At 39.5% G+C, this 24,807-nt stretch overlaps 1 protein-coding gene across 11 annotated transcripts in view; it reads left to right on the top strand.

The window, feature by feature from the left end:
• The first annotated feature begins 28 nt into the window (after positions 1-28).
• The window catches only part of RABGAP1 (RAB GTPase activating protein 1), a 168,426-nt gene continuing 143,647 nt past the window's right edge, over positions 29-24,807 (top strand). For 3 of the 11 annotated variants that reach the window (XR_012008249.1, XR_012008250.1, XR_012008251.1), the window contains exons 1-4: positions 33-241; positions 5,910-6,053; positions 17,833-17,958; positions 23,708-23,907. Coding sequence is in view for 8 of the 11 variants with exons in the window: in XM_072777808.1 (XP_072633909.1) it covers positions 23,758-23,907 (150 nt within the window). In the remaining 3 variants the exon portion in view is untranslated. The other 8 variants (XM_072777802.1, XM_072777806.1, XM_072777804.1 and 5 more) reach the window with 8 other exon arrangements.

Genomic DNA, 24,807 nt, shown 5'->3' on the forward strand with positions numbered 1-24,807 from the left:
ATCAGAAGGCTCGGAGGGCTACGGGGCCCGGGGAGGGACTTTGCGCGCGGAGAGCAGGGTGCGGCGTAACCGAGGGTCTTGCTGCGTGCGCCTCGCGGGCGACCCGGGGGTCTGGGGGCTCTCTCGTGTCCCGGGTTCAGGCCCTGCGCTCTTCACCCCTTCTCAGCGGCTCCTCTGAAGCTGAGCCTCCGCCTCCTGCGGCCCTCCTGGGTTTGAAGGGCGCCGCCGCACTGAATCCTTGGTAAGCCCCCCCCCCGCCTTGGGGAGGCGGACTCGCCGCGCTGGGACCCTGGAAGCACAAGGCGGTTTAGGCACCTCGCTTTTGGATGTTGGCGTTTCCCAGAGATCCGGGATTCCCGTGGCCTCCGTTGCCGAGGGCGCGCTGACCGTTCACAAGTCGCTCTCGCAGGCCGAGACTGGCTCCGAGCGCCAGGGCCAACGGCAGGAAAAACCTAATTGTCCGAATCTTAGGGTGCCGTTATCTCAAGGCCATGTGCAGACCTGCGTCCTGCGGCCTGTATGGGTCCTTGTGTTGGGAAACGGCGTCGTCCACGCAGTCCTGCGGACCAGGAAACTTGATCATCAGTCTAGTCCTTTTCCTTCTGCTTGTCAATCCAGTCGCTTGCTGGGCTCTCTTTTTGTTTCTTGGCAGCGTTGGCGGGTGGGGGTTGTTATTATAGTAAAACATGGTATCTATCATTTTAATCTTTTCTAAGTGTAAAGTTCGGTAGCATTAAGTACATTCACAGTGTTGTCCAACGGTCAGCACAGTTGTATCCGACTTCATTCTTCTGTACGTGGATATCGTTTTTCCAGCACCGGTTCTTGACAAGACTGTCCTTTACCAACATTTGAATGGTCTTGTCATCCTTTTTTTTTTTGTCTTGTCATCTTTGACCGTATATGAGACGGCTTATTTCTGGGCTTTCTATCCTATTACATTTGAGGAAGTATGAGTCCTCCAACTTGATGCTTTTTCCTTTTCTTTTTTTTTTTTTAAGATTTTATTCATGAGAGAGAGAGAGAGAGAGGCAGAGTCACAGGCAGAGGGAGAAGCAGGCTCCATGCAGGGAGCCCCACGTGGGACTTGATCCCAGACTCCAGGATCACGCCCTGGGCTGAAGGCGGCGCTAAACCGCTGGGCCACCCGGGCTGCCCAATTTTACTTTTTTCAAAGGTTTTACTTATTTATTCATGAGAGACACACACAGAGAGAGAGAGAGGGGGGCAGAGTCGCAGGCAGAGGGAGAAGCAGGCTCCATGCAGGGAGCCCCACGTGGGACTCGATCTTGGGTCCCCAGGATCACGCCCTGGACCGAAGGTGGTGCTAAACCGCTGAGCCACCTAGGGCTGCCCCAACTTGATGCTTTTTCAAGATTCTTTTGGCCCTTTGAAACTCCAGATAAATTTGAGGATGACCTTTTACATTTCTGAGAAATAGGTTGTAATTTTGATATCGTGTTGAATCTGTAGATCACTTTGGGTGGCATTGCTATTTTAACAAGTTTAAGTCTTGCTACCCGTGAATACACAATGACTTTCCATATACTTAGGTGTTCATTAATTTCAGCAATGTTTTCAAGCTTTGAGGGTATTTCATTCTTTTTGATAATATTGTGAACAGAAGTTACTTTCTTCATTACCTTTTTTATGTTGTTCATTGATGGTATGTAGAAACAGCTGATTTTTCTGTGTTGGTATTATACTCAGTAACATCACTGCATTTGTTTTTGTTTTTGTTTTTCTTTTTTTTTTGCTTTAGTAGCTTTCTTTAGGGTTCTTTGAGGTTTTCCATATATAGTCATGTTGTCTGAATAGAGATAGTTTTACCTTTTCCTCTCCACAATTTGCCTTTTATTTCTCTTTCTTGTCTAATAGTTGTGGTTAGAACTTCCAGTTAAACGTTTAATAACAGCAGTAAAAGGAGGCATCTTTGACTTGATCCTGATCTTAGAGAGGTTGCTAAAGTATTCAGTATAGTGTGAGATGTGAGTTTTTCACAAATATCTTTATCATGTTGAGGAATTTCCCCCACTAACTCGTTTTCTGAGAGATTTTATTATGAAAAGCATTATAGTCTGTCAAATGTCTTTTCTGCATCCATTGAGATAATCATGTGCTTTTTTCCCCTTTGTTTTATTAATGTCGTATATTACATTGATTGATTTTTATGTTGAACCACCTTGCATTCCTGCAATAAATCCCACTTGGACGTAGCAAATAATCCTTTTAATATGTTGTTGGATATGATTGTCTTACATGTTAAGGATTTTAGCATCGATATTCATAGGAGATATCTGTCTATAATGTGCCTACGTATTTATCTGGCTTTGGTATCGGGATAATGAAGGCCTCATAGAATGAGTTAGGAAGTATTTTCTCTTTAATTTTTTTTTTTTTTTGGAAGGATTTCAGGGGGATTGGTGTTATTCATGAAATGTTTGGTGCATTTCACTGGTGGTCATCTGGGAAAGGACTATTTGTGAAAGGTATTTTTTTGTGTGTGAGGATTTTATTTATTTATTCGAGAGAGAGGCAGAGACACAGGCAGAGGGAAAAGCAGGCTCCCATTGTGGGACTCCATCTAAGGACCCCAGGATCATGCCCTGAGCCGAAGGCAGACGCTCAACCACTGAGCCACCCAGGTTCCCCTTGTGAAAGGTTTTTGACTCATTTAATCTCTTTCCTTGTTATCTGTGTTGAAATTTTTCTATTTCTTCTTGAATCAGTTTAGATAATTTGTGTTTCAAGGAACTTGTTTCTTTTCCAGGTTGTATAATTTGTTGGTATACAGTTGTTCATAGCATTCTTTTATAATCTTTTTATCTCTAGAAAGTCAGAAATAATATCCTCACTTTGTTTCTGATTTTAGTTATTTGCATAAATATTTGTTGATTTTGTTCTTTTCAAGGAAACAGCTTTTGGTTTCATTGATTTTTTTCTTTTTTTCTGTTTTGTAGTTTATTTTCACTCTAATCTGAGTGAAATTTCTAGTTTTTGAGTGTAATTTTGAGTGTAATTTCTAGTTTTTGTTTTGTGAGGTAATAAGGTTAGGTGAGGTAATAAGGTTTTGTTTTGTGAGGTATAAAGTTAGGGTATTATTTTGAGATCTTCTTAATGTAGCTGTTTTCAACTCTAAATTTCCCTCTGATCAGTGCCCTCATTGCATCCTATCAGTGTGGTCTTTTGTATCATTTTCATTCATTTCTAAATATATTCTAATTTCCCTTTTGATTTTTTCTTTGACCCTTTGGTAGTTTAAGTGCATGTTGCATAATTTACACGCGTTTGTGAATTTTCCAGTTTTCCTTCTGTTACGATTTCTAACTTTATTCCATTGTGGTTGGAATAGATACTTTGCATGATACCTCTCTTTTAAAATTTATTGAGACTTGTTTTGTGGCCCAATTATATGGCCTGTCCTGGAGAATGTCCCATGTGAATGTAAAAAGAATGTGTATTCATTCTTCTGTTGTTGGATGTACTGTTCTATACATATCTGTTAGGTTTAGTTGGTTTATCATGATGTTCAGGTCCTCTGTTTCCTAACGTATCTTCTATCTGGTTGTTCTATTCATTATTGAAAATGAAGTATTGAAGTTTTCCAACTTTTATTGTAGAACTGTTTATTCTACCCTTTAATTCTGGTCATTTTTGCATCTGTATTTTGAAGGTCTCTTACCACATATGTTAAGGATTATAATTTTTATATAATCTTGCTTTATTGAACTTTTTATTAATAGTGTCCTTTTTTTTTTGTCTCTTGTAACTTCTTGTTTGGATTTATGGTCTATTTTGTATGATGTTAGTATAACCACCCCAGCCCTCTTTTGGTTATAATTTGCATGGTGGAGTAAGTTCTAGGCCCAACATGGGGCTCAAACTAATGACCCTCAGATCAAAAGTTGAATGCTCTACTGACTAAAGCCAGCCAGAAGCCCCTGGAATATCTTTATAATAAAAATTCTTTCACTTTTAACCTATTTATTTCTTTGACTCTAAAGTGAGTATTTTCTAAACCATAGATGGTTTGATTTTTTTTTTGTTTTTTTTAAGATTCTATCCATTTATTCATGAGAGACACAGAGAGAGAGAGAGAGAGAGAGAGAGGCAAAGACACAGGCAGAGGGAGAAGCAGGCCCCATGCAGGAAGCCCGACGTGGGACTTGATCCCAGGTCTCCAGGATCACACCCTGGGCTGAAGGCAGCTCTAAACCCCTGAGCCATAGGATCCCTGGGTGGCGCAGCGGTTTGGCGCCTGCCTTTGGCCCAGGGCGCGATCCTGGAGACCCGGGATCGAATCCCACGTCGGGCTCCCGTGCATGGAGCCTGCTTCTCCCTCTGCCTGTGTCTCTGCCTCTCTCTCTCTCTCTATCATAAATAAATAAAAATTAAAAAAATGAATAAATAAACCCCTGAGCCACCTGGGCTGCCCAATCTTTTTTATTTAATCCATGCTTATCTTTGATTGAAGAGTTTACACCATTAAATTTAAAGTGATTACTGCTAAGGATGGATTTCTTTCTGCCATTTTGCTATTTGTTTTCTATAGGGCTTTGTGCCTTTAATTTCTTTTATTACTGCCCGTTTTTGTGTTTATTTGATTTTTTTGTAGTGAAAAGTTTTAATTCACCTCTTATTTTCTTTTGTGTATATGCTATAGGTATTTTCTTAGTGGTTGTCATGGGAATTACATTTAACACCAATAAGTTATAACAATCTAAATTAATTGGGACTCCTGAGTGGCTCATGGGTTGAGTGTCTCCCTTTGGCTGAGGGTGTGATTCCAATGTCCTGGGATCAAGTCCTGCATTGGGCTCCCCTCAAGGAGCCTGCTTCTCCCTCTGCCTGTATCTCTGACTCTCTCTGTGCATCTCTCATGAATAAATAAGTAAAAAATCTTTAAAAAAGAATGTAATTGAATTGATACCAACTTTAATACAATAGCTCTTTTTTATAGCCCCGCCCCTTCTTTCTATTATTGATGTTACAGATTATATCTTTATACAGTATGCCCAATAACATAGATTAATATTTTAATGCACTTGTTTCTTAAATCATATAGGAAATAAAAAGTGGAGTTACAAACTGTAATTATAATACTTAAGTTTTATAATTCCCCACCCATTTATCTTTACCAGAGATCTTTATTTCTTCATATAGCTTCAAATTACTGTTGAGTATCCTTTCATTTCAACCTGAAGGATCGCCTATAGTACTTCTGATGGGCAGGTTCAGTGGTAAACTCCCTTACATTTTTTTTTTTTAATCAAAGATTATCTTAATTTCCCCTCATTTTTGAAGGACAGTGTTGCCGGATATAGAATTGTCAAGTTTTTTTTTTTTTTCTTTCACCACATTGAATATAAATATAGATTTATTGCTTTCTGGCCTCTGAAGTTTAAGATGAGAAATTGGCTGATATTCACTTGATCTTAGCCAAAAGGCCAAGAAGTGATAAATTGGCTGATATTCTTTATTGAGGATCTGTTGTGTGTTGTATGTGGTTCTCTGCTTTCAAGAGTCTCTCTTTTCTCTGGCTTTCCATAGTTTGAGTCTTCTCTCTCGCTCTCTCTTTTTTTTTTTAGACTTATTCATTTGCCTTAGTAAATGAGAACATGCTCACACAAGGGAAGGAAGAGGCGGAAAGAGAATCTCAAGTAGATTATATGCTGAGTGTGGAGCCCTACTTGAGGCTCAGTCTCACGATCCTGAGATCATGGTCTGAGCAGAAATCAAGTCAGACACTTAACTGACTGAGCCACCCAGGTGCCTCTGATTATTATTCTTTCTCCCCTTTCTTCTTCTGGACTCCCAGTGGTATATTGTTTTTCTTGATAGTGTCTCACAGCTCCCTCAGACTCTATTCACTATTCACGTTTCTTTTTTTCTTTTCTTTCTGTTCTCAGATGGAGTAGGAAGCACAAGGAATCCATCTCTCTACCTAGACAACAGTTGCACTGGCAGAAACTGTCTGAAGTAACTATTTTGGAACTCTGAAGTCTATTTGAATTCTTGCATCTTCCAAGAGAATGTTTGATTGGTAAATTGAGGTTAGTTTCAGTCAATGTCAGCCTTGAGCATGATAACACTCCCAGTTTCCTACCCCTTAGCCCTGTGGCAGGCAGCCATGCTCACATTCCTGGTGTAGCTTGCAGGACCTGTGGTGGGAAGTAAGAACCTTGTTCACCAAATACCAGAGTTCTGTGTTTTTTTTTTTTTTTTTTTTTAAATTTTTATTTATGATAGTCACAGAGAGAGAGAGAGAGAGGCAGAGACACAGGCAGAGGGAGAAGCAGGCTCCATGCAGGGAGCCCGACATGGGATTCGATCCCGGATCTCCAGGATCGCGCCCTGGGCCAAAGGCAGGCGCCAAACCGCTGCGCCACCCAGGGATCCCGAGTTCTGTGTTTTGATTGCTGATTGCTCCTTTTGAGTTCTGAGAGTCAAGCACAGAGTGGCTACCAGTGTTTCAACCCCCATAGGCTGAGCTGGCTTCTATGAAGTTTGGAGGAACAGCTCCTGTTTTGTTTGTTTTCTCTTCTACCCTATTTGGGAGCCAGACATTTAAGGATTAGGACATTCAGAAGCAACCACTTACATGGGGAAAATTAGAAAGCTACCATGTATAACCAGGAAAAGATGCAGGCTCAGAAAAGAACTGAGAAGACCTTACTTAAGCTTTCACCTTAGGCTGATCCTGATCTCTGGCACAAAAACATCCTTCAACAATTAACAAAAAAAACCAAGTAATGCCTGGGAAAGGGGTAAAATCTGATCTCCACAGTTAGAAGATTCAAATGTCCATTTTTCAGCAAAAAATAAAAGCCATACATGTAGGAAAGTATAGCCTGTTCAAAGGAATGAAATAAATCAACAGAAACCATTCCTGAGAAAAATCAGACATCTGACTTATTAGACAAAGATGTTAAACCAACTGTCTTGAAGTTGCCACTGAGCTAAAAGAAAACGTGAATGAAGTTAGAAAAATGTGGGGGGAAAAATGGAAATAGCATTAAAGATAGAGAAATTATGAAAGGAACCAAAATGAAATTCTGAAGTTAAAAAGTACAATAGCAGAAATGAAAAATTTACTAGAGGAGTTCAAAATCAGGTTTGAGCAGGCAGAAGAATCAGCTAGCTTGAAGATACCTCTTTTAAAACATCTCTTGAACTCCATTCTCTCCCCTGCCATCCCCTTTCTTCTGCTTCAGTTCAAATATTTCTGATCTTAGGCAGCCTCCAAACTGTTCCATTTACCCCCTGTTCTGCCTTTTCTACTCCTTACCAGAATGATCTTTTAGAAAATCCAAATCGAATAAAAGCTCTGCTTTTGTAATCCTGTGCTTTCATAAAGCCATTTTTTTGCTTTACTCAGGACCCTGTTCCTAGTTTCTATACAAAGATCTGCTCTTATGATTGTGCGTGTGTGTCTGTTTGAAACAATTTCAGCATAAGAGTTATGTGATTGTAATCTTGCACTGTCCTTAAAAACCTCTGAGGGCACCCATGTATTTATAGATTGAATTCCCTTTTTTTATTTTTTGCATTCACAGATTTTCCCATTCTGGCTCCAACTTATCACATTAATCTCTTGAGCCTTGAGATAGAACTTCCAGTTTCGAGGAAATACCAGGTCTAGATGAATATTCAAATCCAGAAAGTGGGAAATTTTGCACTTTAAGTGGCCTGATTTCTTCAGTAAGCCAGTATTTTAATATTTATCTTAAGTGCTAGAGTAAAAAATACTTAACGGGATAGAACAACCAGAGGCAGTGTGTGACCCTAGGTTAGATACTGATTTAGGAAAACTAGCTTAAAAGTTTCAATCAGCAATATTTAATTGTAGTAGATAATAGATGAAAGGAAAACTTATTGAAATATTACTGATTTGGGAAAGCCAATTATAAAAATATTTTTAGGTTGTTAGAAAAGTTGGACGTGATCTAGGAATTAGATGAAACTTTATTGAAATAATAAGGTAGATATTGTTAATTGAATAAAGCACATTGCTAAACCATGTGATCTCATTTTGAAAAACTATGTTAGCACACAAAGGATATGCGTTACGGTATTAACATTGGTGGTGGTAATGTGATGTTTTATTTTTTGTAGCTTGTGTCTGCTTTCTATTCTCCATGGCATACTGTACTGAATCTGTAATAAAATTGTGTTTAAACAATTTATGTTAAGATTTACATATATATTCGGGGTATACTTGTGAAATCAAAGAATACATGAATGTATAGTCACCAAAATATTAAAAGTGCGTCAGGATTTGAGGATTTCCTAATACTGCATCTATTATTTGATCCTACTACTCTAAAATGGGTGTGTATTATTATATAACTGTTTAAGGAGAAAAGGAACAAAGCTATTTTCCTGCAGGAGTGCAGCCAAGTCTATTGTAGTAATAGACAACTCACATAGAGGACTGCAGCAGAGCACGACATTTTTGTGTATTCTCTGGTTGATTGGATACATTATCCACAGGAAAACATTACATGACTCATTCACCAGGAAAGGAGCATAGGCTCTTTGAATAAAGAAAGGGGAAGAATAAGGAATAGGCTGTAATTATTTTATAAATTACTACGACTTGCACCTTTAGTAGCCGTTGTTTCTGTTACCGACTACTTTGTAAATTCATTCAGGACTTTAAATTTCATTTAGTTGCTTTTGCTCTATATATCACTTTTGGACGATTCTTTTCATTGAAGAGTTCATTTTTAAGTAATCTCTATACACAATGTGGGGCTTGAACTCAAAACCGCGAGATCACGAGTCGCCTACTCTAGGGCTGAGGCAGTCCCCCGTCCCCCCCCCCGAAGGACTCTAAGGTAAAGGCCCAGCCCCATCTTTGTTCCGACACTGAAACAAGCTGGTTTGTTTCTGATCTGCCTGTGTCTCAGGTACCACAAGGCAACTCTGTCGCAGCCAGTGGCCTTTGGACTTGAGGCAGAAGTTCTGACTTTCAGACTGAATTGTTACTTAGCTTGGATTCCTTTATAAAATGAAGAAAAAATGGTTAGTATTCTCCCAGGTTGTGGTGAGGCCGAATGAGGTAGCGGTGAAAGGGCCTGTCACACTCCCTGGCACGCTGCAGGCCCCACGGGAGGCCGGCGCCTGGAGGACCGCCGCGAAGGGCCGCGTCTGAAGCAGCACTAGACCGGGCAGGAGAGCCGGGCTCCCGCGCCGCAGCGCCGGCGTCTTTGGCGTCCGTCCTCCCCTTCAGGCGCGCCCGGCGCTGCCACGCCTGGGTCCGCGGCCGTCCCGCTGCTGGGCCCCGAGGCGGTCGGAGCCGCGGCCGCTCCGCGCGCAGACACGGGGCGCGCGCTCGGCGCAGGCGCAGACCCCCGCGGCGGGGCCGGGGCCCGCGGAGCCTGGAGGGGAGGAAGTAGGCCCTCGCCGCCTGCGGTTGGGCCAATGCGGCGGCTCGCCTGCGCCGCCGCCCTATGAAGCGGGCGGGAGGCGGGGCGGAGGGCGGAAGGAGCTGCTCTCACGTGAGTAGGGGGCGGGGAGGGCGGGGGAGGGCGGCTGGGGAGGCCCGGGCGGCGGAGCCTGCGGGACTGCGAACGGCGGGCGGCGGAGGAGGAGACGGCGGGTCGGGTAGGGCCGCGTTTCCCCTGCTCCTCCTCCCACCCTCCCACCCACCAGGCCCCGGGGGTCCTGCGACAGCCCTGCGGGGAGCCGGGCTCTGTTCTAGCCCCACGGGGCTGGGCCGGCCGCGCTGCGCTCACTCGCCTCGGCGAGCGGGGCTCTGAGGGGAGCCGCGATTGGGGGGAGGGGGAGCCGCGGCGGAGGGGCGAGGGCGCATGCGCAGGCCGGACCGCTCGCGCAGCCCCTGCCCAAACCGGTTCCCCCGGACTGGGTGGGTGTTTGTCGGCCGAGCCCTGCGCCAGGCGGCCCTTCGCACCCCGGGCACGGCCGGACTGTCTCTTGCCTCCGTGTTCGGGGCCAGGTCCTGTTTGGGACTCTGGCTGGTCTCTCCGCCTCAGTTTCCTCCCGGTGCCAGCCGGGCCCGTGGGGTGCCTTCACCTGGCTGGGGCCTCCGCTCAGGCCAGCTTCCTGGGCTGCGCCAAATTGGAAAGACTTGCTTTCGTTCAGTGTCGGCCTGACCGCTCCTGCTGATCTTTGTCTCATTTTCCCCACCTGCAGTTAAAGGGTCTCAGTCTCCCCGAGTCCTTTAAGTATGTGCTCCCAGTGCCTCACTGCCGGGTCCTGTTCTCAGCAGCCCCCCGGGGTCCAGGTGCTGAGCCCGAGGATACCCGCAGACTTCCAGGAGTTCGCTGTCCACTGCCTAGTGGTACCTCGGTCCTCACCCCTCCGACGACTGTTAGCATCTGCACCCGCTTTCACAGGCCTCTGCACATTTAAGTTTTCTCGGGAATTCCTGTATCGAGGAAGCAAATGTCCTAGGAGACCGTGTTAAGTAATCATGGCACTTGTGCTCCTTTAGTTCAAAATCATGTTCCAACCTGAATTTGAGATCTTTTTGGCTTTTGTGACTTTTATTAGTGAGGGGAAAAAAAAAAAAAAACCTGTCAGGGACAGGATTTCTCCATTCATTTGACTTTGTCATCCACATAAATACCTGCGCTCAAATACTTGTGACCGGGATAGTGTAGGGTGAGTTATGTTTCCAGCTGCTTTGTTTATTTAAAAAGAGGATGAATCGCTCAGCGTTTGCCACATTAAACCGATGTTTGAAAAGCTGTTGAAAAACTTAGAAGCCAAGGAAGCACCCATTCAACTTTTTTTTTTTCTTTTTTTTTTTTAAACGAAGGACCTGTTGTGTAGGGGGTGTTATTTTATGTTATTTTTTTTTTTTTTTTTTTTTTAGGGGGTGTTATTTTAATGCATGTTGAAGGTTTTTGGTAGCGTTTACTTATAAAAACGGAGAATGAATTCGGGAGAGAGTTATGTTCTTCCTTTATAAGACCTCAGATTGCATTAATAAGATTTGCATCCATGAGTAATTTGTATTTATTAGTAACCTTTGAAATTCACGTGTAACTTAAATACAAATTAAGTAAAAAAAAAATCAAATTCCTAATTAAAAGTGAACTGTGTTGTACACTTTATTGTTAGTTTTATAACTCAGTTTACAGTTAGTTGACTTATGTCACTGGTGTTAAGGTACATGACTTTGGATAGTTAAACTACCAAACTCTGCATTCTGGTCTTATTGGCATAGTGTTTTATTAACAGTTTACTTGTGCTTATTTTTTCTTTAAGATTTTATTTATTCATGAGGGATAGAGAGAGAGAGAGGCAGAGGGAGAAGCAGGCTCCATGCAGAAAGCCTGATGTGGGACTCCATCCGGGGGCCACCCAGGTTTCCCTACCCGTGCCTAATTTGGGTTAAGTGGTAATTTAGTGTGGGACAGTGTAAAAGTGAAGACCCGTTTCCTACTTTTACATTGCATACTGAGAGAAGTGTATTGTACACATTATCTACACTAAGAGACATGAGTTTCTCCAAATGTATCTCAGCTTTACAGCCCAGATTCTTTAAAGAAGTCATTTTTTTTTATTGAGTATATTTCCAGATATTTACAGTCCACATTCTTTTGAAGAACTAATTGTCTGCTATTGACATGTTTCCAGCTAATGTGTGGCTTCGTTGAAGGTCTCATTACATTAATTGTTTTAACAAGTGATCTTTGAGTACAGGCTTCAGAAAATAGTTTAAATCAGTGCTACTGGGGCGCCTGGATGGCTCAGTTGAGCTCTGCTTTTAGCTCAGGGCCTGATCCTGGAGTTCAGGGACTGGGTCCCACATCGGGCTCCCTGAGCGGGGCCTGCTTCTTTGCCTATGTCTCTGACTGTGTGTGTGTGTGTGTGTGTGTGTGTGTATCCCATGAATAAATGGATAAAATCTTTAAAAAAAATAATCAGTACTACTGTTGAGTGTCTTTGTAGGCAGTGGTGTGCTGAGGTTCTGACATAGGCTACCCATAATTGTAGTTTTCAGTATAATCAGGTATGATTAGATATCTCAAGCATGTGGAATAAGTTAACTCTTAAATAATCTGTCATGGAGATAGAACTCAAATATTGAAGAAGGGCTGATGTAGCCAACATGCATAAAGGGTTTGGCATGAACTTTGGATGCTTTATATGCAACTACCTTGTTTTATTGGTTTTCCATACATAGTTAGATCCCAAAGAAAAAATTTAAGTCCTAGGACTCAGTCGGTGGGTATCAACTTAATAGCTGTTTCTTTTTTGCGTAAATTGGTTACCTGGTCCATCCCTCATTTCCCACTTCTGTGCTGTTTCTGAAAGATGTTGATTCTTTGGAAAACTTTTAAGTCAGAACAATACTGGATAGACATTTAAATGTAAAACCACTCTTGTTGACGCTAACAGCCTTGTTTCTCTTCCTATGCAAAAACTGAACAGATACAGTTATAGACTTTACCCTGGAAATTTCCCTCTTTCCAAAGCAACCAGAATCATGACAACCATACTCTTTCTAGCATGGTAGAGTTTTATCAGGCCTAACTTTTCCCCAAAATTCCTTTTTTTTGTGAATCACTAAATAGTAAAAATAAAGCCCTTATTTTTAAGTTCATTCTTGACATTAAATAGTATACACAGCCATGGTTCTAAAGCAGAAGGTGTTTTCTTCTTAATTGTATGGCTGTGCTGCCAGACGTGGAGGTCCACGTCTCTCAGAGTTCATGTGTGCTTGTTACATATCTCCAATTGAGATTGCATCAGTTTTTTATGTTATAAATTACTACTCCTTGGGATCCATCAGTCTTTGTGGGAATAAATTTTTTCTCCATACTAAAATCTGCTATTTCTTTAGGTACCTTAGGAAATTTGTGCTTGTGATAACTTTATTCAAATGTCATTAACTATATAAAGCTTAACAATAATTTGACTGTCTTAAAAATTTACTTTGTATATGTAATATCCAAGTAACTGTAACTTATATATAACATATGTTCCCTTATTTATACATTTAGGTAATTACAGCCAACAACCAGTAGTTATAATCTTGTTTTCCTTTTTTTGAAGATGGCCCTTGTATCAGAAAAAGGAATTGATACACAGAATCTTTGTGAACATATTTTAAGTATCATCAAGAGTATTAAGAGACACCATGGGAGGCTAAATTGGGGATTAAATGTTGGACATTTGTAAAATACTACTGGAAAGAGCCATGAGTTAATCACTTTAATATTTTTGTGGTAGAAGTAATAAACTCTTTTATACCCTTGAAGTATGCTGCTGATAAACGGATTCTGGCAATATAAGAATAAGAACATGTCATGTAAATCTCTTTTGCTGTGACACATGATTTTCTATGAATAGACCTCTGATATATCTGCAGAAGAGAAATAGTTATATCCTTACTGTAGTTACCTGTTGAATTCTTTGTGAATTGAAGAAAAATCTGAAATCTAATCTCAAAAGCTAATATTTCTATACAAAAATTATTCCCTAACAGGAACAAATTTTATTTTTAATTATTTTTTGCTTTTAGTTATGCAAAACAATCTTTTCAGGTAGGTTTAAAAGCATCTTTGGAACTTAATATTTGTGAATTTTTAAATCTTCTCACACAGTGCCTATTCCAATGCTGTGAATGAAGCTGCTCCGTAAATCTCTGTTGTTTGCCCATCCCCTATTCAACACACTTGTCCTATGTCCTGCCATGCCTTATATTAGAAGGTTTAGAAAACATGGGTGGATCTGCCAAACATTTGTGATTATGCTATGCACATTTCCTTGAAAATTGGAAAGAGGTTATAGGAAGGAGGGGTGCCTGGGTGGCTCAGTCGGTTGGGCATCTGCCTCCCGCTTGTGATCTCGGGGTCCTGGGATGGAGTCCCGTGTCACACTCCCTGCTCAGCAGGGAGTCTGGTTCTCCCTCTGCCCCACCTTGCTTCACTGCTCGTGTTCTGTCAAATAAATAAAATCTTAAAAAAAAAAAAAAAAAAAAAAAAAAACTTGTATTGGCCAATGAATGGATAAACAAAATTAGTGTATATATTCCATAGACTACTATTTGGCCTTAAAGAGAAAGGAAATTTGGACACATGCTATAACATAGTACCAAATGAAATAAGCCAGCCGCAAAAGAATATTGTATGATTCTGCTACTTTTATAGGTACAAAAAGGAGTCAAATTCATAGAGAAAGAATAGTGTGTTGGTTGCCTGGAGGAATGGGAGTTAGTGTTTAATGGATACAGACTTAATTGGGGAAGATAAAAGGGTTCTAGAGCTGGGTGGTGGTGGTAATTGCACAATAGTGTGAATGTACGTAATGCCACAAAACTTACATTTATAAATGACTAAAATGGTAAAACGGTAATATATTTAACCACAATTTTAAAAAATTAAAATTTTGGGACGCCTGGGTGGCTCAGCGGTGGAACGTTTGCCTTTGGCCAGGATCAGGGCATGATCCTGGAGTCCCAGGATTGAGTCCTACATCGGGTTCTCTGCATGGAGCCTGCTTTTCTCTCTGCCTATGTCTCGGCCTCTCTTTCTGTGTCTCTCATGAATAAATAATATATTTTTTAAAAATTTCTCTATTCCTATAATTATCTTTTTAAATCTGGAATTGAAAGAAAAGGATCGCTTTATAGTTGAAAGAAGTAAATTGTCACAGACATTGCAGGTTAAAATTTGCCTGATGATAACTTCTGGATAAGCTGGTTTTTCTTGCTTTTATGTACTGCAGGCCCAAGATGATTGTTTAGTTTTCTTTTGTTTTTGGTTTTTTAAGCTAAGCTGAAATTATTCAGAAGGCTTAAATTAATATGGTTCTCTTAGCTCACTAGAATAATTCAAAGAAACAGCCCCCAAATTCAGAGTTAGACTTCAACAAAGACACATCTATTGTTTAGCAATTAGTAGTGGTGGAAAGGAATTTAATTTTATAAAGAAGGGATGATTTTCCATTGAGTTTTGTTAGATTTGTCCCACCCTTCCCAGAGCTAGGCTGTGAGAAATTCATGTGAAAACCAATGCAGGAAAACAAACATCTGAGCCAAGGACAGAAGAAAAAAGCTGAGATTAATACAGTGTTATTAAAAAAATAACTTTTTTGTACGCTATTTAATTTTAAAGGGCTACAAACCCAGAGGACTTGGCCTGTTAGAACATCTTTGAGACTTGATTCTTTTCCCTTTCTGTTTTGACTTTTTCTGAATAGAGTGTAATCTTCTTAGATCTGTGTTTTAGACAGATACAACTGGTAGCTACATAGTGAATGGATTAGAATAGGGAGAGAATGGAGATAAGGGCACCAAGGAGAAGAGATGCGTTTCAGAAAAGGACAGAGGCACCTAGATACCTGGATTTGGATCAAGATCCAATTTTATCTGTAAAGTTAAGCAGGTTATTGAACCAGTCTAAGCCTCAGTTTGTCATACAAAGTCAGTATCTAAGTTTGTGTGAACATTAAAAATAATGCATATAAGCTTTTTAATACCGTGTAGGCAATATAATTGGTAGCAGGAACTAGTAAGTATTGTCTCTTTGTATTTAGCAAGATGATTTAAGTATCCTCCTTAAGATTTCCTAAAGCTGTAATCATTTGCTCACTAGTTGAGCAACAAAAATGATGGATATTGGGAAGGAAGGGATTAAGAGAGTGTTTTGGTCCAAAGGAAATCTAAGGTATATTTTCTGGCTCAGTATTAACTGGTTTTGAGGTTGACAGGAACTTGGGACACCTGGGGGCTCAGCAGTTGAGCGTCTGCCTTTAGCTCGGCATGGGGTCTGGGATCGAGTTCTGTGTTGGGCTTCCTGCAGGGAGCCTGCTTCTCCCTCTGCCTGTGTCTCTGCCTCTCTCTGTCTCTCATGAATAAATAAATAAATCTTAAAAAAAAAAAAAAGATTGACAGGAACTTGATGAAGAATCAGCGAGGCACACTCAAGGGTAGTTCTGGGTCTCTTCATTCTAGTTATCACCTATATCCCCAAGTCACATGCATGTGGTATAGCATACTTGTCATCCTCACATTACTTAGACCCTACTAGTTAAACGTGGATTAAAGAGTATTATTCAACCAAATTTATTTAGTGCTGCCAGTAAATGATGTAAAGATATGAATAGGGGATCCCTGGATGGCTCAGCGGTTTAGCGCCTGCCTTTGGCCCAGGGCGTGATCCTGGAGTCCTGGATTGAGTCCTGCGTCGGGCTCCTGGCCTGGAGCCTGCTTCTCTCTCTGCCTGTGTCTCTGCCTCTCTCTCTGTGTGTCTCTCATGAATAAATAAAGTCTTTTTAAAAAAAGATATGAATAAAATCTGAGATCCCTTTACACAAATAGTTCACAGGGACTGTGTGTGTTCATTGTATTCCCAGCATTGACCATAGTGGTTTGTACTTAGTAATTGTTTCTGGAATGAATGATCAACCAATATAGCGGAGTAGAACAGAGGTATAATATTATTTTACTGTGTGATAAATGCTATAATTTTGTGATAGAATTAAAAAGCAAACAAAAGCCTTAGGAGCCCAAGAGAGAAATAATGAATATTGTAAAAGGGAAAGGGGGAGGTTGGATAGTTGATTGTACCTTAAGATTGCTGGTGAGGGAGAAGGACTACCCGGGGAAATGAAGACATTCCTCGATTAGCAAACAACATAAGCAAAGGCTCAAAAGCATAGAAGTGTATGACATATTTGGTGCATTTCTGGTATGGTTTGATAGAAGATAAGAGTAGAATGATAGATTGTCTCCATATTTGAAGACTAATGGTATAGAGATTTGGATTTTACTCTGTTTTCAGGCAGGAGCAGTCAAAGGTTTTGAGGAAAGGGTGAGGTATATGATCAGATCTAAATTTTAGATATTAGCTATGGGACTTTGATAATCAATGACTAGAGAGATTCTAGAAAAGGAGTCATACGTTTTAGCTAGACTTATGATGGATGGTAAAGAAAGAGTAAGATTGGAGTATGTTTTGGAGCTAAAATCCAGTAGTCTTCCAGGGGAGAATGAGAAAAGGAATCAAGGACTTTTTTGACATCCCTGTCTTCGATCAGTGGATGTTAACCAACAGTAGGGAGCATACAAGGAAGAATATGCTTATGTGATGAACAGAGGTTTATTTTCGACACATGGAATTGATTTTGAGATGCCCGTGAACATACATAGCAGAATTGTCCTATATAGTCTCACAACATCCTTTGTGTACTTCTGTTACACCAACCACTATATTATAATTACCCGTTTATTTTTCCATTTTCTGTACCACTTTAAGCCTATCCTAGGTAAAGACTACCTATTATTCCTCACTGTAACATTACACATATTGCTTGGCACATGTCAGACAGTACTAAATAGAAAGGAAAACGGGCACCTGGGTAGCTCAGTCAGTTGAACGTCCGACTCTTGATTTCAACTCAGGTCATGATCTGAGGGTTGTGAGATCAAGGCCTGCTGTCAGTCTCTTTGCTGGGTGTGAAGCCTGCTTAAGAGTCTTCCCTTTCTTAAAAAAAAAAAAAGAAAAGAAAAGAAAAGAAAACATAACACAGTGGAAAGAGAGAGTTTAAGAGTATTAACAGCATACCAAAAAAAAAAAAAAAAAGTTATACCCATATGAGCTAATAAGAGCCAGAGAAAAGTGGAAAAAGAGGCATGGAGTAGAATTTAGAGAATGGACAGAAGAAAAGGAACCTATGACAGCTGAGAAATGGTAGCCAAAGGTAGAAAATGGAAACAAAAAAGTTTCAGAATAAGGAAATGGCCAATATTTTCATTTCAGCGGTAGAAGATGAGAAATGAAAAGAATTCTTTGGGTTTTGAAAGTTTGTATTGTCATTGACTGATTCCCTCCCCCCCCCCTTTTTTTTAAGATTTTATTTATTCATGAGAAACAGAGAAGCAGCCTCCCTGTGAGGAGCCTGATGTGGGAGTGGATCCCAAGACCCCCAGGATCACAACCTGATGCAAAGGCAGACACTCAACCCTGAACCACCAAGGTGCCCTTTTTTTCTTTCCTTTTTAAAATGATACTCAGGGAGGGTAAACAAAATACTCAGGGCCACAGATGAGTGGGTTTTGTTTTAAGATTTTATTTAAGAGCAAGAAGAACGGAGGGAGAAGCAGATTCCTTGCTGATCATGAAGCCCAAAAAAGGGCTTGATCCCAGGACTCTGAGCCAAAGGCAGACACTTAACTGACTGAGCCACCCAAGTGCCCCCATAGATGAGGTTTTAATTAAGTTTTTAAACAGATGGTTCAGTGAGGGTTGGTGAGAGATAGAGGAGCCAGATTTTTGAGAGGCACTGCTCTTTGGAGTGTTCTATTGAAAGTGGTAGAGGTGAAGGCAGTTAATACTACTACTTCAGGAAGAAAGAGTTTCAGGGATCCCTGGGTGGCGCAGCGGTTTGGCGCCTGCCTTTGGCCCAGGGCGCGACCCTGGAGACCCGGGATCGAATCCCACATCAGGCTCCCGGTGCATGGAGCCTGCTTCTCCCTCTGCCTATGTCTCTGCCTCTCTCTCTCTCTCTCTCTCTCTCTCTCTCTGTGACTATCATAAATAAATAAAAAATTAAAAAAAAAAAAAAAAGGAAGAAAGAGTTTCAAAAAAACCAAGGAAATACAGATGAATTAGAGCCCTGGAATAGTGGCTGGGAACTAGCACATTTTGTCTCAAGCATGTCAAGTTCAATTACAAGTATCACTCACACCTCTTTTACCAAGTTAGGTAGGTCACTTATTAGGAGGTGATTTTTGCCTCTACTAATTGCACATTAGCAAATTCATGCCACTGCAAGTTCATTGTTTATGTTATTCCTCTGAATGTTAGTATCTAGAAACAACACAATGTCTGATAGTACGTCATCCAAAAAAAGAGTTCAAGTATTTTAAAAGTAAATACTAATTATCCAGGAGCCCACTGCTATTGAGGAACTATCAAAAGAGCCTTTATCATGGCAGTTCTTTCCATTTTACTCATTAGCTGGGTCTTTAGTGTTAAAGAAAGAGGAGATTGAGAATGAAAATGAATCTTCTTTTGGTAAGACCTGAGGTGCATTATTTGCCATGATCTTTGCAGAAGTACAAAGTATAAATTTAAGTATATTTTTAAGTATAAATTTGTCACTTAGGGCACAGAACAGTAAATTCAAACAAAAAGTTTGTAAAGAGTTTTGGTATTATGAGACTAATTTTCTTTTTTTTTTCTTTTTAATTTTTAAAAAGATTTATTTGAGAGAGAGCACAAGCACGAGGTGGGGGAGGGGTAGAGGGAGAGAGAATCCCAAGCTGACTCGATGCTGAGCAAGCCGGGCTCCAGGCTTGATCCCACAACCCCGAGATAATGACCTGAGCTGAGTCAGATGCTCACCTGACTGAGCCACCCAGGTGCCCCTTTAAAAATTTTTTTTAATTAAGTAAATAGTCTCTGTTGATGAGTACATGGGGCTCAAACTCTCCATCCTGAGATCAAGTCACATGTCTACTAATAACCCAGTCAGGCTCCCCCATGAAACTAATCTTCAATCTAGGGATCGTTTGTGTGTCAATAAGAATAAAAATAATGAAAGAAGTTGTAAGAAATATAACGATTGAACTTTTGGTGTTTGATGCATGAGGCTGCACATGTAAACTTACCTATCATTTTAAATGACTTATTGACTTATTAAAGGAGATAGAGAAGGAGGCATCCTTGAACTTGACTTGCCAACCTGGCCATGTTGAGACAGAGAGCATGAAAAAGGTGGGAGGGGCAGTGGGAGAAGCAGACTGCCCACTGAGCAGGGAGCCCCACACAGGGCTTGATCTCAGGACCCTGAGATCATGACCTGAGCTAAAGGCAGATGCTTAACTGACAGAGCCACCCAGGTGCCTGATACTTGTTAATTCTTTTAAAATTGGAAGTTAGCTTGAAAAGCTATAATAATTAGGTGTTTATAATGTTTTATATATATTATTAAATTATATATATATAAATATATATATTAGTAATTTTTATAATAGTTCTTTGAGGTAGATAGTACATCATTTTCACTTATGGAGTGAGGCTCATTGTGACAGAGCTCACACTATTAAGTGGTACAACCAGTATCCCAACTTGGGTTTTTCCTAACTCTAAATCATTTGTTTTACTGTCACAAATATGACTTCTGTTCTTACTGTCCATTTAGTAAAAGATGATCTTACCTTTTCATTGGGTAGCTCTTGCTCTTTTCCATCTTTATTTGCCATTTATCCTAATTTTTTTAGCAAGTATTGGAGCATCTACTATGTGCTAGGAATTGTTCCAGGTGCTAAGGATTTAAAAGTTAATGAAACAGGCAAAAATCTTTGCCCTGGAGGAACTTAGGTTCTAGCTTAAATAATATATAAAAACCAATGATTAAAATGTAAAGTGTGTTAAATATGGTGGGTATTATGGGGAGAGATGTTTAGGATGTTTAGGGAAAGAAGGTTATTCTCTATTGTCCATAATGTTTAGATTTAGAATTGCAGTCTGAAAGATGAATTATTACAGTAGGAGGCTTCTTGTGATAAATGATATAAATAGGGATTAAAAGCAAAACAGTTACTCCTTGTGGTTTCAAGAGAGAGGTTGTGAACACAATTTTGCCAGGAATACCACATGTTCTGGGACTCCTGTATTGTGGAGGCCAGAGGAGAGGAATCTTGTATAACTTTTCCTGTGGTACTTCATGTTTTGATAAATATCATTCCCACTAAGTGATTCCGTTTTTTACAGATGCCAAAACAAATAGGAAAGTATTTTAAGTTTTTTTTTTTTAATTTTTTTAAATTTTTATTTATTTATCATAGTCACAGAGAGAGAGAGAGGCAGAGACACAGGCAGAGGGAGAAGCAGGCTCCATGCACTGGGAGCCCGATGTGGGATTCGATCCCGGGTCTCCAGAATCGCGCCCTGGGCCAAAGGCGGGCGCCAAACCGCTGCGCCACCCAGGGATCCCCAGGAAAGTATTTTAAAAAGTGTATTTTCCTTTTACCTCCTCAAAGGAAATAGGTTGAACTTTCAGTTCCATAGTGTTTAAATACCAAAGTATAATATTTTTTAGAGTCTAGAGTATTACAGATTGTAGTCAGTGTCTCAGATCATAGCTTTAGAGAACTTTCCAATGCACTCTGCTATCTTATTAATCACGGATTAAAAGAATGGAAATCGGGTACCTGGGTGGCTCAGTTGGTTAAGCATCTGCCTTTGGCTCACTCAGGTCATGATCTCAGGGTTCTGAGGTCAAGCCCTGCATCATGCTCCCAGATAGGCAGAGTCTGCTTCTCCCTTTCTCTCTATCCCTCCCCCCGTGCATGTTTGCGTTTGTGCTCTCTCTCAAATCTTTTTTTAAAAAAGACTGAAAATTGAATTAAGCATGAAAAACTTTGCCTAAAGTACTAGTTCAACAAAACCTCGCCTAAAGTACTAGTACATTCTACAAAAAATAAAGATTCTTTTACCCAATAGTGAGTGTTTTGGGACAAAGCCCAAATTTGTGGCATTGGAAAGGTGTCATAATCTGACTGAAAGAGCATAGCTTCTGTATTCATAGATGATTGGGTTCAATTTTTGCCTTTGCTTCTAACCAGTTACATTACAGCCATTACTCTGAACAAGTTAGACCATCTGTCTAGGTCTCAGTTTCCTTATCTGTAATAATGTGAAGATTAAATTAAGAGTGTTAAATATGATGGATATTATGTCACTGCCATTAGTCACTGCCAAATTACAATATATCATAATAGGTACTATACAAAATGTAAAATGCTATAGGAGCAGAAATAAGGCAAGCTGTTTATTTGGTTCTCGGATGAGGATGGGCAAGGAAAAGGAGAGTTAGATCATGAATGACGAGTTACAGTTGATGAAGTACAAAAGCAAGGAAACCAATTTAGGAAGAGGATCCAATGAGGGCAAATACATGGGCATATTAAAGTATGTATTTTTAGTGAGGATGTTCTCCCTTCTGATGTATTCCTCTTTTTTTTATTGAAGTATAATTGACATACAATATTCTAGTTTCAGGTGAATATTTAACTCTCCATATCTAAGTCCCTCTCCCAACATGTTCCCATAGTTTTCTTTTACCCTAAATCAGTATCTATTAACCTGTTCAATGTGCCTTTGTTCTCTGCTGCAGTATATACTCCTTTGGGGCAAGAATCTAATTTCTCTTGTTTACCATGTATTCTTTATACACTAGACACATGGTGAGTATTCATTGAATGGATGAAGCAAACCTACCTTAACATTTTTTTTTCAGAAAGTACATTTTGAAATGTCTTTGAATGACACACTATACATTTTAATTTAGTCCTATGAAATATAAAGCTGTGATAGCCATTTAAGCAAGAGAATTAGTTTAAATAGAAAGCAACAAGTAGTAGTAAGTGTTCCATCCTTAGTTATGCCTAAATGACCTTCTCTTGGGGTTCCATTTTTGTATCTGTTCAACAGTATTATTTCTGAGTTTCTTTTGAACTGTATTATCCAGGGATTGTGTTTATCTAGATAGGAGCCTTTGAAGGGAAAATAGTGCTTGGTACATGGTGTATGCTTAATTAATACATGTTCAGTTAAAAGCCCCAAGCATAAACTAGGACTTGTTAATTGGAGAGATTAAACAGACTCCCAGCACCTTTACCTCTTTGAGGCATAGAGCTAGAGCTACTTTTGTTTATTGGGTAAAGCTTTCCAAGTTTGTTGTATTGTTTGTTCCGTTACTGTTTTGGCAACCAAATAGGAATACTGTCATAAAGTATTCAAAACCAGGTTTTTCAATGGTAGATGAGTTTAAGTTTTATTCCAGGAGTCAATAAATATTTGAGTGGCTTTTCATAAGTGATGTATTTTTTACTTCTTGCTGGGAATGTTTGGTATGAAATTTACTGGTAATGTTCATGTTGAGTTGAACTTTTAAGAAACCATGGGATGGGAAAATTGAGTTTTTAATGGATTTCTGATTTCTTGCTATGTAAGGTATTTCCCAGCTCTAGAATTTCTGCTTGCTCTGCCTTGAATTTATTTATTTTTTTTTAATTTTTAAAAATTAAAAAAAAATTTTTAAATTTATTTCTTTTGAATGTGAATATGAAATTTTAATTTCTTAAAACATCTTGTTAATATTTTAAATTTAAGTATCAATAATATTAGAAAAACCTTATTGTTTTATGTGCTTCCAACTTCATTTATGTGTACAGCTTTACAAATTAAAGGGTAGAAAACAGAAGTTTAGTATTTCCTAGTTTTTGGAGTCCAAGAATAGAGTTGTAACATATGCCAAACAAATCACTGTAGGTAGGCAGTTATTCTCAAGGGAATATGTTTTATTTTATTTTTTAAATCTGAAATGTCTTGGCCCTGAAAGGTGTCAAATTCCTTTATTATCTGGAATAAAAAGCCTAAATTGTGAGTAGTGAAAGACTTAGGAAAATATTTTGAAAGTTTTTTATTTTTTTTATTTTTTTTTATTTATGATAGTCACAGAGAGAGAGAGAGGCGCAGAGACACAGGCAGAGGGAGAAGCAGGCTCCATGCACCGGTAGCCTGATGTGGGACTCGATCCCGGGTCTCCAGGATCGCGCCCTGGGCCAAAGGCAGGCGCCAAACCGCTGCGCCACCCAGGGATCCCCTTTTGAAAGTATTTTTAAAAGTTTTTTCATATGTATTTTGTAAGAATTAGAGCATAACTAAATATCTGGCAGACATTCTATATGAGTATCTTTATGTTTTTTGTTTTTCAGGCATTTTAAAAATATTTAATCATTCATGAGTTGAGCTTCATTCTTGAGTCATGGATGACAAGGCTTCTGTTGGAAAAATCAGTGTCTCCTCAGACTCAGTATCTACTCTTAATAGTGAAGATTTTGTCTTGGTTTCCAGGCAAGGAGATGAGACACCATCTACAAATAATGGAAGTGATGACGAGAAAACAGGACTCAAGGTAAAACTCCATAACCTAAGATTCTTTTACTTAGCCTTGTTAAGGTCATTGCAAAACTTGGCCAATAATAGGAAGGGAAACTGAAAAAAATGGAAATAATATCCTAACTTTTTTTAATGCTAAAGACTTATTTACAATCAGTAATTGTGACAAATTAATATCTGGTTAAGGATTTTCAATTTGATTAGCTTCTGAATTTTCTAATACCCAAGTTGTCAAAACTAGTGGTCATAGTATAATATAAATATCTATCATTTTAGTATTGTTATTATTTTCCCATTAAATTAGCGGTGATTCTTTATTTCTTTTTTTTTTGCGGTGATTATTTCTTTTGGTCTGGTATATGTAGTGTAAAGGCAAGGGCAGATCAGCAGTGCTATTTATAAAAATAAGTTTTAGGATTATTGAAACTGAATATTAAATACTTGGATATTGGCCACTTCTGTTTGTTTATATTTTCTAAGCCAAATAAACAACTGTAATTTTTTCCCCATACTCTGTTAATCATTTTGTTTATGGATGTAAATAAAAACATTATCTGTTAATGCCATTTAAAATGTAAACAGCTTTAAAAATATTTGATTCTTCTTTATATTTATTCATTCAGCAAATATTTATTAAGTATTGACTGTGTGCCAAGTACTAAATACTGAGGATACAGTGGTGAATAAGATCACAAAGCCCCCTGCCCTTTAGAGTTGTTATTCTAATGGGAGAAACAGACTTAAAGTACATAAGAAGATGACTAAGTAAATTTAGGTGCTGTGAAGAAAATCAAAGTGGGATACATGGATAAAGAATGAAGGGCAGGTACTATTTTAGAGAAAGTCTTAAAGTGACATTTGAGCAGAGACCTGAATGAAATGGGAAAGAAGGCCATGGAGAAATATAGGAAAAGAG

Source organism: Canis lupus, chromosome 16 (assembly GCF_048164855.1).
Source record: "Canis lupus baileyi chromosome 16, mCanLup2.hap1, whole genome shotgun sequence".
In the NCBI taxonomy this organism is placed as follows: Eukaryota; Metazoa; Chordata; class Mammalia; order Carnivora; family Canidae; genus Canis; species Canis lupus.